Here is a 17,738-nt window from a genome sequence, read left to right as displayed (position 1 = left end):
TTATTCAAATGGTCAAATAAAACGGGTCACATCCTCCAAGGCAGCGCAGTTACAAAATTAACTATAAAAATAATTAAGTTTTAATTTAAAATTAAATTTATCGTACACAAAACAAATTAAATGAATCAGATTCATTAATTCTCAGACCAGATTATCCTGCAGTTCTTATCTTGGGGGTAATAAATAAACTGGTTTTAATTTAGTCAAATGCATTGCTAGCTGATCAAATTTTTAATAAAGCCTCGCGTCACGTTTGAATATATATAAAAGAGGAATCAATTTTTTTCGCTATCAGATTTATTATCATAATTTAAGATCATTTGTTAAGATATAATTCAAATAATTATTTAAATGTCGACAGCGTCGTGTTTTACCAAAATATTTATGAACCGGATATTATAATTTTACATTTGAATATAAATCCAACATTCTCAGCAAAGCTAAAGAAGAATTGATGGCCAACTGAAAAGGATTTTCCTGTTTATGAAAAATTGAATAGTATAAAGCTGCGCTTGGAAATGTCTTACAATCTATCAAAGCCACTTCATACGTATATAAAATTCCATGACCACCAGAAATTCAGTGACTAAGGGCATCCTCATGAAATTAAAAATTGACGAGGATTCCACATACTTTGGCTTCAACGGCAAAGGCCATCAAAATCCTGGCGAAAAGCAATGGCAGATAAACCAGCATCGCCATGAACCATATAGCATAATCTGAGCAGCAAATGTTGAGGTTTCTACAGCTAAATGAATCTACCATCTATAAGAGAACCTATACTGGCAGACCAAATAGAATAATAAGCATGGGGAAGGGGCATATTCATAACAAGGTATAGTATCCCTAAACCATTCATTCAATTATAAAACTAAAATACTAATACCATGTGACAAACAAATCTGCAAATGTAATCAACGGAAACCCAAACTGGACCCAGTAACTATTGGGCAGTTAAAAGCCAGTATTAAATTTTTAAGGTCCTAATAATGGAAAAAGGCACTCAACAAAGGGTTCAACAATACCCTGTTTTCCATAGTGCGTTCTTGCATGCCAGGGCATATGAACTTGCTTCAGTCAGTCACATTAACCTGTAGAAAATGCACACATGTCAGCAAAAGCAACTCCAGCTATGAATCATAGTTTACAAATCATGAGCTGAGTCATGCAGGCAAATACCACTGCAAGGCCCTACAATCTGAATTGAAAATATACAATACTCAAAATATGCCCAGCCAGCTTTTCTTATTTAAATGGAACATAATTAATAAAAATAAAGTACATGGGTAAAAACTTCATCAAATAATTCAAAGAAAATAATAGAAGATACAAAAATTGAAGTTCCAGGAAAAGAAAACCAATAGAACTATATTTTTGGCAGGTCAGAATGCATTTATTTCATCCTAACAAGAAATTAATTATGATATCAAAGTCCTTTGTGCAGATAAATTTGTTTCTATTGAAACCTATTTGCAGTTGCAAAGTTTTACAGTTAAAATTATACATATTTATCACCGTGATTAGAGATCACAACTCTTTTCTGGAACCAGAACGCTCATCATAAATAAGGAAAACAAAAAATCCTGTCACTCACCGTGGCTATTAGCCAGTTGTCAACATAACCCTGGTATTTACTGCCAATCACCGGCAATAAATTGCCTGATCAATGTGCGGAGGAATTTGCTTTATTTCAGTTCCAAGTTCTTGTTCAATCCTATATCTGAACAAAAAATGGAATGCATCAGAAATCTACAGCAGCTATCTTTGAAATTTATTCAAATGTAAATTACATACAAATTAAAGCGATCCTCATAGGTAATCAGGTTCACTGCTAAACCAAGGTGCCCAAACCTCCCTGATCGACCAACCTGTTATCAGCAGAACATCCTTTTCAGCACATATACAAATAACTAGTATCAAAGAAAATGAATTAGGTAGGGAATAGGGAGTGAGCACAAATCAAACATACCCTATGCAAATAAGTCTCTGAGTTCTTCGGGAAATCAAAATTAATAACAACATTAACTGCTTGAATGTCTATTCCCCTAGTAAAAAGATCTGCAAATGTAACATATAAAGAAATATGAAAATTTTAAATTATTACAATATATATATATAAACAAAGAGTTTGATTAAACAGATTAATTAAAACAAAGATTTATTTGCATTGTCATTGTAATATATCATGACGTAAAAACATTACACTAAACAAATATAGATTATATAACTATTGATTACAAAACTTATTTTTTAAAATAAAACAAATGAATATAATATTCCAAAATAATGGAAAATGAGGATCAAAAACTAAAAAATATGGCAGAGCCATATCTGTTAGAACAGGTATCATTCACAAGCAATAGAAAACATCCCCATTATGCTCATTCATAGGAAGCTGCCAAAATGTCACCAACATACCAGTACAAACAAGATTTCGACATGCACCATTCCGGAAGTCATGAAATACTCTATTACGATGATCTTGCAACATCTTTGCATGTATATAGAAACATGAATACCCAAGTTCTGTGATTTTCTTTGCAAGGAGTTCAACCCGATTCACTGAATTGCAGAAGATGATAGACTGATTTATTTGCAGCTGCAATAGAAGTCATCATCATCATATTATTATTACATCTTCACTAGTGGCATATAAGAAAATCAAGAGGACAAAGAAAAGCCAAACCTTAGAAAATAGAGTATTTAGACAGTGGACTTTTTGTCTCTCTTCCACAAATGCATAAAATTGTGTAATACCCTTCAGAGTTAGCTCATCCATAAGGTTGATGACATAAGGTTTCTGAAGATACCTATCTTTGAAGTCCTTTACAGTGACAGGAAATGTAGCTGAAAACATCAGGATTTGACGGGTTCTAGGAAGAAAATGAATCAACTGCTCTACAGAAGGTTGGAACTCTGGGGACAGAAGCTTATCAGCCTGATCAACACAGAAAAAGCTACGTAAATCCTCAGATTGATAAGTAACATAGGATAGAAAAGAAAATGTCCTGTTCAATATTTAAGATGTAAATGAGAAAACAATAAACAGAGGCATTTGCTTCCTTCCACTACCAACTTGACAACATTTAGGAATACAAATTCCTGATCCCAGCAGATATGACAAAAATTAAAAGAAACATATATCCCCACCGAGCATAATTGTCTAATAAGATCTAATCTTGATTCTAACCCTCATCTTCCTAAAGTTATTTAAACGTGCAAACATTTTGCAAACTGTACATACTTCTCAGCCAAATCATGTGAATTTCAGGTGAAATGTATTTACCTCATCCATGACAAGCATAGAGCAATCTTTCAAAATACAAACACCCTTCTTAGCAAGATCTAATATTCTTCCTGGAGTTCCAACTAGTAAATGAACTGGTTGATATAAGCGCATAATATCATCTTTTAGGCTGGTACCACCTGTGGTAACCATAACTTGAATTTTCAAATGCTTCCCAAGCTCTTTGCACACTTGAGATGTTTGCAAAGCCAATTCTCGGGTTGGGACCAGAATAACAACTGCATGATAGAAAAATATAAGAAAACAGTCAAAACATGAGTAAAGTGATAGGAACTCAAGACAGAACAAAAAAGAATTGTTTTGTACACAAAGGTGTCCGGGAGCTAGGCTCCTCAAAGGAGATTCTTTGCAACCAAACAAAAGAACAATCTACACACCTCTCTTCTTCTAATCATTATTTATATTACATGTTAGGCGCCAATCTTTAACAAACTAACAACTGGTTCTATATTCCAATAGGACCCTTATTCCTCCTCTTTCTATAATAAACGACCCAACCACTAGGCTTGGCAATTGAGACACTTGGACCTGGACTAGCAACCAAGGGATCCCGGATACTTTGGACCCAATCATAGAGCCAATCATCATGATTACTTAAAAAGTCAACAACCATGAAATAACTACAAATAATGCAGATTTGAATCATGCACAACAATGCTACAGAAAAAAATATATATGATTATTTTCAACTGTGGCAACAAAATCTATCTGCATTCATCATCATCTAAAATAACCTTCTAAGAGAACAACAACAGAGCATTTGTTAAAACAAGATGTCCAGTAGAGGATAATGAGAAGAGAAATAAACTCTGAATTTAACATGGTTCACACTCATGCATGCACCTTCACATACATGCACTCATGCTGAAACCAAATGCAATCCATTTATAACAGCTTTAGTATCATTCAGGACAAAAACCTGATAACATATATGAAAACGAACATGACACCCCCCAAAGTCCAGACTGTTATTGCTACTCTAGCTGAACCTTACCAGTGACAGATCTGATTTTCTACTTTTTTTAATAGAGGAACACTACAGAGGATAAGTATCACACTACCAGATAGGCTTTTGGAACTGAGACATCATTATATACAGTCCTTTCAATTAGCTTCTGACAATTGTAAAAAGCTGAAGGTAAAAGGACATCAAACCTTGAATAACATTATTGTCCTGATCAATTTTTTCCAATGCAGGAATGCAAAATGCAGCTGTTTTGCCAGTTCCATTTTTGGCCCTAGCAAGAATGTCACTACCAGTAAGAGCAATTGGAATGCTTTCTTCTTGGATGGGGGAAGGCCTTTCAAAACCCTTCTCATATATTCCCATGAGAAGCTCACGCTTCAAAAAGTAATCCTCAAATTCATTTCCTTTAGTTGCTGTTACATCCTGGGGAACAACAAGGCAGATCAAGAGAAACATATAGATGTTATAAAATAAAAGTTAATTATGACAAACCCCATAATCAAAGTATCTAAAATGACTAATCCATGGATGGTATCATTTACCACACAATTCACACCTTTCAAGTAGATATTAGAAATATTAAGCAAATGTGCAAAAATATAATCACACCCAATGTTATCAATGGCGGATTGAAGGTCATGGCAGAAAGCAAAAAAACTGCCATAAAATTATGGCAGATGCCATGGCAGTCATAATAATAAATATATATATTGCAAAATGTGATATAAAACTAGAAAACTAACTACATATAAAAGAAGGAAGGTTTTGAGAAAAAAAGAATAAAATGGTTGTACAATAGTGAAAAAAGCTAAAGTTATAACAGAAAAGTAGAGAATTAAAAATAAATATGAAGAAGGAAACTTGGAAGTGAAAACATAAAAATAGAATCAAGAAAACAAAATAATAAGGAAAAATGAAAAAAAATGGGGGAGTAAAACAGAATGGGAGAGGGAAAAACAGAATTGGGAAAAAAAAAAAAAATAGGAGAGGGAAAAACTAAGAAAGAGGGACAGAGCCCAGAGAAGCCAAATGAACGTCAGAAAACAGAGCCTTCCACTCACAGTTGCCAGAAAACAGCCGGAAAGGATGTCTTCTCCTGCAAAAATGGTGAAGGAGATGAAGGAGAAGTTGGCTTTAGAGAAGAAAGAAAAACAGAGCAGAGAGAACCCTAAAAATTTTACCCTTCAGAAAATTTACCGCTTGAGAAGAGAAGGTAAAAATTTTAAGTGGAAAAAGTCTATTTTGCCCTTAAAAAATCCTAAAATACATAAAGCAAGGGCAAGATTGGAATTTAGCTCTCTTTGTCCATTACACTTCAAAAGTGCATACCCACACCAATACACTACAATTAGGGCTTAACCTCTGCAAATAAAGAAATACTTCACAGCAAGCATAGACCGCCGCTCCACGGCAGCACAATACAACAGTGATGAAAAAAGGAAGAAATTATGTGATTTAGGGTTTGGGCTCATGGATTTTCTTTTTGGAGCAGATCGAGTCAGTGGCCCAACTCAATTTTTCCCACAAAAACACCATTTTTCTACATTTTCCGCCATGCGCGTAACGGCCGCCATTGAAAAATGCCAAAAAACGGTAATGTTGTAAAGGCGGAGTTAAAAACTGCCACCAAATTCTGCCATGGCACCGCCATTTAACAACACTGATCACACCACACTAAAAAATCTAATACTTAAGTCAAGGGTAATTGTCATTGACTGCATCAGTTACAAGGAGTACAGTTCAGTACATTTACTAAATCTCCAGACAAAGTATAAATAGTTGAAGTAGTTCTATAAGTATGATTGTAATCTAAATAACTGAAAGTATGCAATCAAATGCTTAATAAAGCACAAGGCACAAAAAAAGACACAAATCAATCAACAAAATGACAGTTAGATTCTATGATAAGAATGATCTTCACCAAACATTTATAATATATTAGTGTGTATGAAAAAACAAATCCATACTAAAAAGGATATGCAAAAATAAAAAGGTAAGGAATTAGAAATATCACAAATAAGGTGTAATGCCCTACAGATGTCAAACAAAATATATGATTAACATCAAATGCGGATAACCAATAACTTGAGGCATAAGATAACAGTAATTCATGACCATACCTCTGTCCTATAGCGCGTATCAGGTGGTGGAATCTTTAGTCTTGCTTTCCAATCTTGTGAACTGATAAAGGAAAGCCAAAAACAAATGTGGATAACATGAGAACACTCTTTCCTTTTGAAAGAAGAGAACCACTAAAGAAAATGGCTTCATCTAGAAGTAAAAGATCAAGACCTTAACTTACACATTGTGACAATTTCCAATCAATCACAAGCTCATAAATTCATCAAAATAACAACAACCAAGCCTTTTCTAGTCAGGTAGAGTTGATTACATGGATAAACATTTGGAACAGAGGCATAAGCCAAGATTAAGGACAATACACGCTCCACTTTGCATGTCAGCAGACACATAAAAAAAAGAAGGCAAGCATTGAAAACTTCAAGCAAAGAAAGTAATTCATAAATGAAAGCATCAGAAGCTTGATGATGATAAGAGACAAGAACAAGATAGATAAAGCAACCAAGGATGCTGGCTTGCCACACAATTTGGCATTTCTATAATCATTTCAGAATCTGACTTAAAAAAACATGTTTCAATCACTTAATTAAATGAACTCGAGTTCAAAAAATACCAAAGAGGAGAAAAATCCTAGGAATGCTCCCAATATTACAAGGATTGCACTATGGTTTGGTATGTGGGGCAGGACATGCATGATATGAGGTGATGTACTTAGTCAATTCACTATTTACGATGACAAACCATCTAGGTTTGGGTCCTTACAGAAAATCTTCCAACTATAGTGTTATTTACATGTATGGTAAATGATTATTTTTGGGAATAATCACTTTCTTTTAGGAAGCATTCAAAAAAAATATTCTTGAAAATAAGCTGAATTAAACACACTAAGTAATGAAAAATATGTTTTAAGTCCATTAGCTTTGTCGAAAGAAGCTACCCTTGACACATTATTTTTTGTATATTTTTTTCTCTTCTCCCAAGTTGAGGTATGTTTTGCATCACTTGAGGCACTGTTCAATATTTTAACTATTTTCTATTTTATATGAAGTTGCGAGTTTCTTTAGGGTTTTTGTGTTTTTTTCTCCAACCCTTTGGCCTCTTCCGCTGATTCTTCCTGTGTGCAGCAAAGCAGCCTTCCTCCAGTACATGCCTCCCCTGCCTCTTCGTATGTCTTCTCTTGAGAAAGTTTGGAATATTGGTTTGACCATTTTGGGCCAAAAACAGCCCATGTGGGGAACTGAATGCATGTTGGGAAACAAAATATTTCCAGCAAACAGATGCTGAGTTCTTTAAAATAAGTTAAACCAAACACAATACATGCCTTGTGTTTGGAATGTTGGTTTGAGCATTTTGTGCCAAAAACAGCCCTCGTTGGGGAACTGAATGCATGTTTGGAAACAAAATATTTCCAGCAAAAAAAAAAATGATTGATAAAATAAATAGTTATAGCTAAAAGAGTGGCTGCAGCGAATAGAACTAAAAAAAAGTAAACCAACATAATTAATGATATTAATAGTTTTAAAACTTTATACCATAAACAATAAAACAAGGTTCAATCATTGTTATCTTATCAGAGTTATAAATTGTAATAGAATCCGTGTGATTCAATTCAATTCCAAGACACAAAAATTTAGGTCACGTCTAGAATCATTTTTGGAGTTAAATCACACTTTGAATCATCTGTATTGCAGCTGATTTTGGAGCAAGCGGATCTTGCATAAGACCAGGTTTCAAAAACCCCTAAAATTACTTACTCTTTTTCTTTTGCAAATTTTTAAACAAATTGGGGGTGAAGAGTTGATTTCCCCCCTCCAAAGTTACCCATATCTACATTTATGAAGAATTCTTAATAGGTGATAAGAATGAAATTGAAGAGATTGCAGAAGATGGGGAGGAAGAGGAACTAAATGACATTGTTCTAGGGAATGATGAATGAATACCAGAGTAGGCATTGGAAATAGGAAATAGTGACTTTATGCCAATTTTTTTTAAGGGACTATACAGCTAAATTGTTCAGTCACCTTGTCAAAGTGACTGCTATGAATAGAATCTTGGTCTACTTTGAAGTTTTATACCCCACTTAGTTAGCTATATCTATGTGACTTTAAAATGCCAATATATAAATATTCAATAATTTGGATGTTTCTTTATCTACGGTGTTTTTAATATTGATCATGAATCTTAAAATTCACAATGCAGTTCAAGTCATTTCAGAAAACAGGCCTTCGAATTCTCGATTTGAATCCTGAATTGATAATCACGGTTTCAATACTCAAAATTTAAGACAGATATCAACTATATTGGTGTAAGTACAATAAAGAGCCTAGGATACAACAACAAATGTCTAACAACTAAAGTAACTATCATAAATGAATAAAAAATACATTTAATGCCCGTAGAAGAAGGACAGCAATGTCAACCACCAAAGCCAACACAACTGACGTAAAATACCAAAATCAGAGCTCAGCAGTGTCATTTCCTATTTGGAAGAATTGTCCCTTGAGAAGATCAGGTGTAAAAAATTTCAGAGGGCCGTCCAACCAGAGCCAGAGAAGGACTCATCAGTCGTGCAAAACAAGATAAAAGTGCCGCACATTCCATTTCAGTGTAGCAGCCATTGCGCAGCAAATAGTGGCAAAAAGCAGCACAAATCACGTTCACGGCCCTAGCGGCCGCTTTTTCATCCTAGGGCAAAAGGGCAAGTTTGCCCTCCCTTTCTGAAGTTTGGAATGCTTTTCAAGGGGTTCAACCTAGGGATTTCTCCCCCCTTTTATATGCCAAACAGGGGCAAAAGGGCAAGTTTTCCCTCCCTATCTGAAAGTTGGAATGCTTTTTAAGGGGTCTATCTTGGGATTTCGCCCACTTTTATATTTCTGAAAATTAAACCCTACCTCCATCTTAAACCCTACCTCCACCTATGTTCTCTTGCTTCGTTCTCTTGGTCACCATTTCCGGCCAAGTTTTGGTCGTCATCTTCATCTCCGGCAAAATCCAACTTATTTCTAACGTGAGCAGAGACATTTACTGGTTGTCTTCTTCATCTCTAGTGTAACCTATTTCCGACAAGATGTAGACTTTTTCTGATGATAGTGAGACACTTTCTAGTAAGACAATTGGCTTTAAAGATTTTTTTCCGGTAACTAAACACTCTTTGATCTATTTTTCTTCTCTGTTTTGATTGTTTTCATAATAGCAGTCATCCCGCTATCCACTATAGCGATTTGGGGTCGGCCACTCAGTGCGGCTATCCAGGATTGACTACTATGGAATGGACAATGTGCTCTCTCTGGTCTAGGGCCTAAAGAGGCCCAGTAGAAGACAGGTTCATTCCAACAATATGCCATCGCAAACAGATGCTATGCCGGCACAGAATAGCTATTGGCTACGTCACAAGAATGAATAAAGGAGTGAAAAAACTCAACTCAGCAGCAGTTCACCACAGTAGCAGCCATTGCCCAATGCAAGTAAGAATAAGTAACAAAACCATTGGAGTGTGTAAACTGAAGATCACTGTTTTCCACTTCACCACTACTCACAAACAAAAACTTATAAGCTAAACATCATCAACCCAACTCCACTAATACATTACAGAGATAACACAAACAATACAAACAGCCAACAAGCATTGACAAAACACGTGGATAACATCTCAAACCCCTAACCCTAATTAGGAAACATACACAAAAAACTGATATGAAGAAAGAGACACACACCTTGGGTCAACGGCTTCAGACTGCACGGTCTTCTCGACCTCGTCAACAACGTTGGAGTCCCTCCTCAGCCACTGTTGTTGTTGTTGTGGCTGTTGCACCAAATGCCTCTGCACATATTGCTGTTGGTGCGGTTGTTGCTGGTACGGTGGCCTTGCCTGAAAAGGGTGATTCGGATTTGGATTCGGGTTCGGGTTAAAACCCGGTCGTCCAATACCCATTCCAGGTGGGTACCTCGCTCTATTGTTGTTCATTTCACCGATTCAAAACCCTAAAAACTTACACCGCAAAAAGGAAAAAACAACAAAACTAACCTAATAATATCGGGAGAAAATGTGCCGAAATTGTTACGAAATCTAAACCAGTGAGATGAAAAATGAGAGTTTTCAGGGTATGATACAGAGAGAGAGGTAGGAAGCTAGAAGGTGTTACAAAAAAGGGTTAGGGTTTTCTCTTGTTTTGAGAAATGGAAATTAGAGAGAGAATTGTTTTGGTAGAGATCTAGAGAAAGGGTTTTTAGAGGGTAATTGGGTGCTGAAGTTGAACCTGCAGAGAGAGAGAATTTGGTATTTTGAGGAGTGTTGGATGGGTTATGGTTGAAATCAAGTTACACAAAATGAACGCAGAAACTTCTAATCTTGTTTGTTCCCTCTTTTCTTCTAGGGCGTACACACACTTTCTATTTTCTCCTTTTTCCTTTTTCGCCCCACTTCTTCCTTCTATTGCTATTGCTCCCCCTTCTATTTCTCTTTTCTTTCTCCTTTAAAATTGTAATATATATATATTATTTTTTAAAAACATTTAAAATTACTTAAAGAGACCCAAATTTGTGTAGGTAATATTTATATTCTCTATGTTCATATTCCATTAATACGTAAAGAGTGTATAAATATATGTACTTATTTAATAAACTTTTTTTAAAAAATATTAAGTTATATTGTAAATTTAATAATATAAATTATTAAAATAAATTAAATTTTCTATAATTATATTTAAAAATATTTTGAAAAAGCTAAAAAATTATATAAATCATAAATTGTTTTCACTAATTGATTACAAACTCTTTTAAGCATATCCTTACATACACATACATACCAAGACTTATTACCTACCCTCAAATTAAATAAAAATAAATTTCATATGTTAATTAAAAAATATACAAAATAAATTATTTAATTAAATTTCAATTAAACTTTAATAATAATAAATAGTTAATTACACAACACAATGTATGTATGTGTTTTTAACAACTCAAATAATTGACTTGATGAACTTATATTTCAATGCTTGCACTTTCCAAAATCAACCAAAAATTATAGGTTAATATTAGTTAGGTATAAATAATGATTCGTAGAATTTAAATAATAAATATATGAAATATTACATATGTAGTTTTAGTATGTTTTATTTAATTTAATTTAATATTTAAAAATTAGTAAAAATGCCCATATATTCTACGATTTGTTTTATTTTTATTAAATTAATTTATTTTAAAATATAAAATATATAATTTAAATATAAAAATAAATATAGGAAAAAAATTCATTTACTAAAAAATTATTATTTAAAATTATTTAAAATATAAATAATTTAGTATTTCTTAGCATAAAATATTTTATTTTTAAAATATAAAAATAAAATTTATATTATTTTATGATATCATAAATCATTTATCATTATAAAATTTTAAATAAATAATTATAATAATAAATTATAAATATAATAAATTTTTTAATATAAGTTATAAAATTTAAATAAAAGGCTTTACAATTTTTTATTTATGTATTTGTTTGTATTTGTTAAATTAAATTTTTATGATAAAATATTTATTTATAATTATAATTTAGAATTATTAATAAAAATTTACTGTATAATTATTAAAGCATGATATTATATTTTTTTTAAAATAACTTATTAGACTAATATATAAAAAATAAAGTTATATTTATTCAAATAATATATGAAATTCTAAAAATTTACTTCCAAAATTAATATATTCAAGATTATATGCTAATATTTAAAAATAAAAATATTGTAAATTTTTTATATATAAATAAAATTACCTTATAAAATTATTGTAAATAAAAATTAATAATAATATAATATATATTCTAAATTAAAAATTTACTTTTTGATAAAAAAAATAGAATCGAGTGTTTTTAAAATGATTAAATTATTCTATATTTTTTATAATTTAACTGAATTAATATTGATTGACGTTATAAATAGATTAATTTTATTTAATAATTAAGTATAATAAAATTATGTTGTTTGAGTTATAAAATTAAAATAATAAATTATTAATGTTTATTATGTAATTTTTTTAATTTTTGAAAATAATTAATACAGTTTATTTATCATTTATCATTTTAATTAATAATTAATAAAAATAAATATAGTTATAAAGTAATTTAATGATGAAATAATATTTTAAAAAATTCATTTAAAGAATAAATACTAATTTAAATAAAATTAAAAAATTTAAAATGCTATATAAAAGGAAACATGTAGACTAAATTAAAAATAAGTAAAAAAAAAATATTACTATCAGGTCTATAATTATTTTAAAAATATATAAATATAACTTTAATATAAACACATTAAAATATTATATCACTATTAAAAAAATTAGATATATTCTAACTATTTTGACATAGATCTAGTGAATTGAAGATTTTATTTATGTTTTCATATTTATTTTTTGTCTATCTCTTGGATACATTACCTAATTCTACAAAAAGATGTCAATATTTAGTGAATTTGATTTAAATATTTTTTAAAATTAAAAAATATAACATAATAAATAATAATATTAATAAAAAATACTTGTATTGATTTCATATTTTTATATATAATATCTATATTTTGATTTATATCTTAGAAACTAATTGTAAGTCTACAAAATAATTGAATTTTTTTATTAGGCATCATTTTTCTTTGCGTTTGTAATTGAATGTTCTCAAAAAAAAATTCAAATCAAAAATCCTAAACCCTAAACTTATATTCCAATATGAAAATTTTGAATAATCATATAGTTAGAATATAAAATTTCAATAAATAAATATAATTTCATATGTTTTGATTTTATATATTTTGATTTATATCTTAGAAACTAATTGTAAGTCTACAAAATAATTGAATTTTTTTATTAGGCATCATTTTTCTTTGCGTTTGTAATTGAATGTTCTCAAAAAAAAATTCAAATAAAAAATCCTAAACCCTAAACTTATATTCCAATATGAAAATTTTGAATAATCATATAGTTAGAATATAAAATTTCAATAAATAAATATAATTTCATATGTTAATATAAAAAATATTTTTATAACATTTTAAACACTAACCTTTATTTTTTTCGTACTGAAAGTCTTTCGATAGTTGTAAAAATTTAGACTTCATACTCATAAAATTTTAAAAGTATGTAAAGAAAAATATTTGTTAACTTTTGAAACAAATTATATATATAGAAATTAAATATTACATTTGAACTTAATTTGGAGTTAAAACTTTATATTTTCTTTACTTATTCATCCATTATGATATAAAATTATTAAATATAAAAATTATTTATTTTTATTGTTATGATATTTAATAATATTTAGTTTATTTTAATACAGAATTTTAAATTTATCATTATTGTTATAATATTTTATAAAAAAAATATTACAACAAAATCATTAAGTATTAATATTGTTACTTTTTTAATTTAAAAAAAATAAATTTGATATCATAATTATTATAATATAAAATATAAATAAAATATTATCTATGTTAATAGGTTATACATAATAATTATGATATAACAATTTCTATTAAATTATTTTTAAATAAATTAAAATAATAAAAGAAGAGAAAAAATAAGTAGTTAAAAAAATTTTAATTAAGATTTAAGTAGAAACTAAAAGAAAAGAATAATTGTATTTAATATAAAAATTAATTTTTATATCAATTAAAATGAAAGATATTAATTTAATATAAAATTTATGAATCACATATAAGATTTGTATAAAAACAAAGTTAATACATAATATATATAATAATAAAGTAAGAGAGATATATATAATAAAATAACAAAATCATTTTATAAAAGACTTAAATGTTTGGTGACATTTTACTTTTTCATATTATACACAATATTAAAAGTCTTTATACAATATCGCAATAAAAATGATTTAATCTTCTAATCCTCCGTTGTTGTCTTTTGTTCACCATTTTTCACTTCGTCTTTTTCAAATTGCAACCTAAAAGAAAATATCAAATATAATTTACTTTATAATCTAAGAAATTTGAACAATACATTATAAATTAATAATTTATACATTAATTTTCTCTTTCTTTTTGATAAATTTGATGTTTTCACATTTGGAAATATAAGTGAACAATTTATTGTCAAGTCATTTTCTTTTATTTTTGCATTTGTATTGTCTAAACCTTCTTCATTCCTTCTCAATCTATATATATCAAATAATAAAAATAAAGTTATTTATCATCATATTATAAACATTATAAATTAAAGTAACGAAACTCCAATTTAATCTCTTATATTACTTTCACTGTCTGGCTTTACAATTTTATTTGCAATCAAACTTTGTCTTCCATGACTTTCAAAGTAAATACTTATTTTTATTTGAAAAATATGTGAAATGTCAATAATCTTTAAAAGTTGTGTAAGTAACTTTAACCTTTCACCATTACCTTTAAAAAAATTATCACATAAAAATAGTTATATGTTTTAATATATTTTATTTATATAATCAATCATTTAATTAGATTTTTCAATAAGTTAGAACTTAACACATTTACTTACAACTTCAGATGTTGCAATAAAATCTTTTAACTTTACTTATGCTAATTATTCAACAAATTCATCAAATAAAACAAATATAGTAAAATATGTGAAATTTTTAACATTAAGCTCAAGACAAAACATATAATATATATAAATTAAGACAATAATATATAATTCAATTTATTTTAATATAAAAATTTATAATTAGAATACACAGTGATGAATTAATATTTTGAATAATATGCACATTATTAAAATCCCAACAACAAAATGATAATAAATAATTGAGAATGTGGTTAAGATTAAAAATAAAGAATTAGCAATAATTAACTTAACAGAGAGATTTTAAATAATTTCAATATCTGAATGAATCTACAAAATGAGTAACTTTTTATATGTCAATATTGACACAAATCTTTGTTGATCTTAACGTAAAAATAAAAATATTTTTCATAATACATACATTCATATTTTTATAATTAAATATAAAGCATATATATATATATATATAATTTATCTAAATAAAATATTTAAAAAAAATAAAAATACAATTACCTTGAAATTCTTTTACAATAGTGGATGTGAATATTGCAACATTAATTTTTGAATCCTTAGATACATTATCTTTTATTATTTCTTCAAACAGCGCAATATAATCATCTCACAATGTTACTTTCACTATATTTCCCAGCAAATAATTTAACCAAAATTACAATATTTTTTAATTAATAATAACTTTAAAATAATTATTTATACCTCATGTCTTGTAATTGAAGTGTCATGTCATTAACTTTGCCTTAAGCAGTTGTTTTTTCTTCATCAGAACTTCTGTGCATGATCACTTCAATCACATCTATTCATAAAATAAATAATTTTGAGAAACTAATTGATAAATTAAATATAAATTATATAACAAATTTTAGTAAAGTTTTCCCGTAAAATACCTATTAAGACATTATTTTCAATAATTTGTCAAATCTTCAAAGTTCACAAACTCAAATATATGTAAAAGAATTATGTTATCATCATTTAATTCCTTAATAAGAGTTATGTCATAGAATTGCAACATGAAATGATTTTTTTCAACAACAACAAATTTATCTTTATTCGTTGTTACTGAAAAATTTGTTATGAAGTATAATTTTCCTTCCTTTAATATACCTTTGAATCTATAAGAAATATCTTGTCCTATGAGCATGTATGTAATTGTTCTATAAAAAAAATTAATGAATTAGAAAATATAAAAATAAATTAAGGTAGTTATCATAGAACAACGTATAAAAGACAACATAATTATAATTTATTAAAAATAATAAATTTTTAATAAGAAAAATTCAAATCTAATATCTTTTCATCAATTAGTATTATGTCAGTATTAATTAACTGTTTCTTGTGATATATATTTAGTGTATCACTATTATACAATTGTGATATTCGCATTTTTATTTTTTAATCATCTGTTGTTGAATTCAGATTGTTAAGAAAAATTCATTTCTCTTTTATTGAAACTTGTTGTTTTCCTATAGAAGTATGAAAAATAATGATAGATTTGATACAAATTAATTAGTTAAAAATAAACAGTTTTATACTTAAAAAATTAAATTGAAATATATAACACAATTTACTGAAACAAAATAAAAAATATCAAATTCGAAAACACATATACTTACGTTGATAGATAATTTTTGAGAACTAACATGATTGTAAAATAAGAAGAAAAATGGTGATAATAGAAAGAACCGTGAGCAAGTTTATAAAAGTTGTATAAATATGACTTATATAAGTAGAGATAAACCCTACTTAATGATATAAAAAGTCAAAAAATAAAAAATTAATATAATAAAAGTTATCTTTTCATCAGTATTATAGTTTACTTATTTTTTATTAAAAATTTAATTTAATAATATATAATATAAAACAATAATTAACATTCAAATGTTAAATAAAAGTTAAAAATAAAGATACATTTTTATTTCTAATTAAAAGATAACTCAAGAACTCCATCAAATTTTCTCAAAGATATTTTTGTACAATTTAATCAATATTCTTTTTTCTATTTTCAAATATAAGATAAGAAAATAAAATTTATTTAAATTATTTATAATAAAATTTAATACGTTTTTTTTTTATTAAATATCATTTACAGTAATTTTATTATTGTTATTTTTAATATTATATAATTATCAATTCTAATAAATTTTTCTTAAATATAATTTAAAGATAATAAGTATGATTTAATTATGATTATGATTCTTAAATTATGTAAATTATTAAAATTAATTTCAATAATTTTTTATTTAAAGTAAATTTAAATTATCTTATCTGATTTTATATATAGTATTTTTATATTTAAATTTATCTTTTTATTAAAAATTTAATTTAATAATATATAATTTTAACTCATAATTATGTAAGTATATATATTTTTATTTTAAAGTAAATTTTAGTTTTTAAAATATATATTGAACTATATATTATATTAAAATAATTAATAAAATAAATTAAATTTGTAAACTTATCTTTACATTATAAATTTAATTTAACAATATATAATATAAACTAATAATTTTATAAATGTAGTATTTTTAATTCAAACTATATTTTAGTATTATTTATAAATATTAAAATATAAATTATATTAAATTAATAAATAAAATAATTTAAATATGTAAAATTATTTTTTTATTAGAAATTTAATTTCACATTATATAATATAAACTAATAATTTTATAAATATAATTTTTTAATTCAAAGTATATTTAAGTGTTTGAAGTATACATTAAACTATAGATTGTATTAAACTAATTAATAAAATAATTTAAATATGTAAACTTATATTTTTATTAAAAATTTAATTTAATAATATATAATATAAATGAATAATTT

At 27.5% G+C, this 17,738-nt stretch overlaps 1 protein-coding gene across 3 annotated transcripts; it reads right to left on the bottom strand.

Moving 5' to 3' along the window:
* Nucleotides 1-387: 387 nt before the first annotated feature.
* Nucleotides 388-10,711, bottom strand: LOC113849089 (DEAD-box ATP-dependent RNA helicase 8). 3 transcript variants are annotated; one of them, XR_003502069.1, is made up of 11 exons: nt 10,067-10,711; nt 6,395-6,455; nt 4,463-4,697; nt 3,287-3,525; nt 2,687-2,938; nt 2,419-2,599; nt 1,970-2,058; nt 1,795-1,868; nt 1,595-1,720; nt 1,026-1,091; nt 388-777 (listed from the first exon to the last, which is right to left on the bottom strand). XR_003502069.1 is itself a non-coding variant. In XM_027478699.1 (10 exons), the coding sequence occupies exons 1-9, from the start codon at nt 10,315-10,317 to the stop codon at nt 1,642-1,644; spliced, it is 1,353 nt and encodes a 450-aa protein (XP_027334500.1). In that variant the 5' UTR covers nt 10,318-10,711; the 3' UTR covers nt 388-1,091; nt 1,595-1,641. The 3 variants fall into 3 exon arrangements, 2 of the variants coding, with proteins under 2 accessions (XP_027334500.1, XP_027334499.1); XM_027478699.1 differs by having other exon boundaries at nt 388-1,091; nt 2,419-2,562; nt 2,758-2,938; XM_027478698.1 differs by lacking the exon at nt 388-777 and having other exon boundaries at nt 842-1,091.
* Nucleotides 10,712-17,738: the final 7,027 nt, after the last annotated feature.

The sequence above is a fragment of the Abrus precatorius genome, unplaced genomic scaffold (genome assembly GCF_003935025.1).
Source record: "Abrus precatorius isolate BTA unplaced genomic scaffold, Abrus_2018 Scaffold9, whole genome shotgun sequence".
Classification (NCBI taxonomy): domain Eukaryota; kingdom Viridiplantae; phylum Streptophyta; class Magnoliopsida; order Fabales; family Fabaceae; genus Abrus; species Abrus precatorius.
Note: the sequence above shows the minus strand (reverse complement) of the source record. Positions and strands in the feature narration are given on the sequence as shown.

Bases quoted from the DNA above. Each gene is read 5' to 3' on its own strand.
- LOC113849089 (XM_027478698.1), bottom strand. From the start codon at position 10,317: ATGAACAACAATAGAGCGAGGTACCCACCTGGAATGGGTATTGGACGA. The intron at 2,939-3,286 runs GTAAATACATTT...TGTGTTGATCAG, and splicing joins CTATGCTTGTCATGGATGAG to GCTGATAAGCTTCTGTCCCC. The intron at 1,869-1,969 runs GTATGTTTGATT...TGCTGATAACAG, and splicing joins CAGAGACTTATTTGCATAGG to GTTGGTCGATCAGGGAGGTT.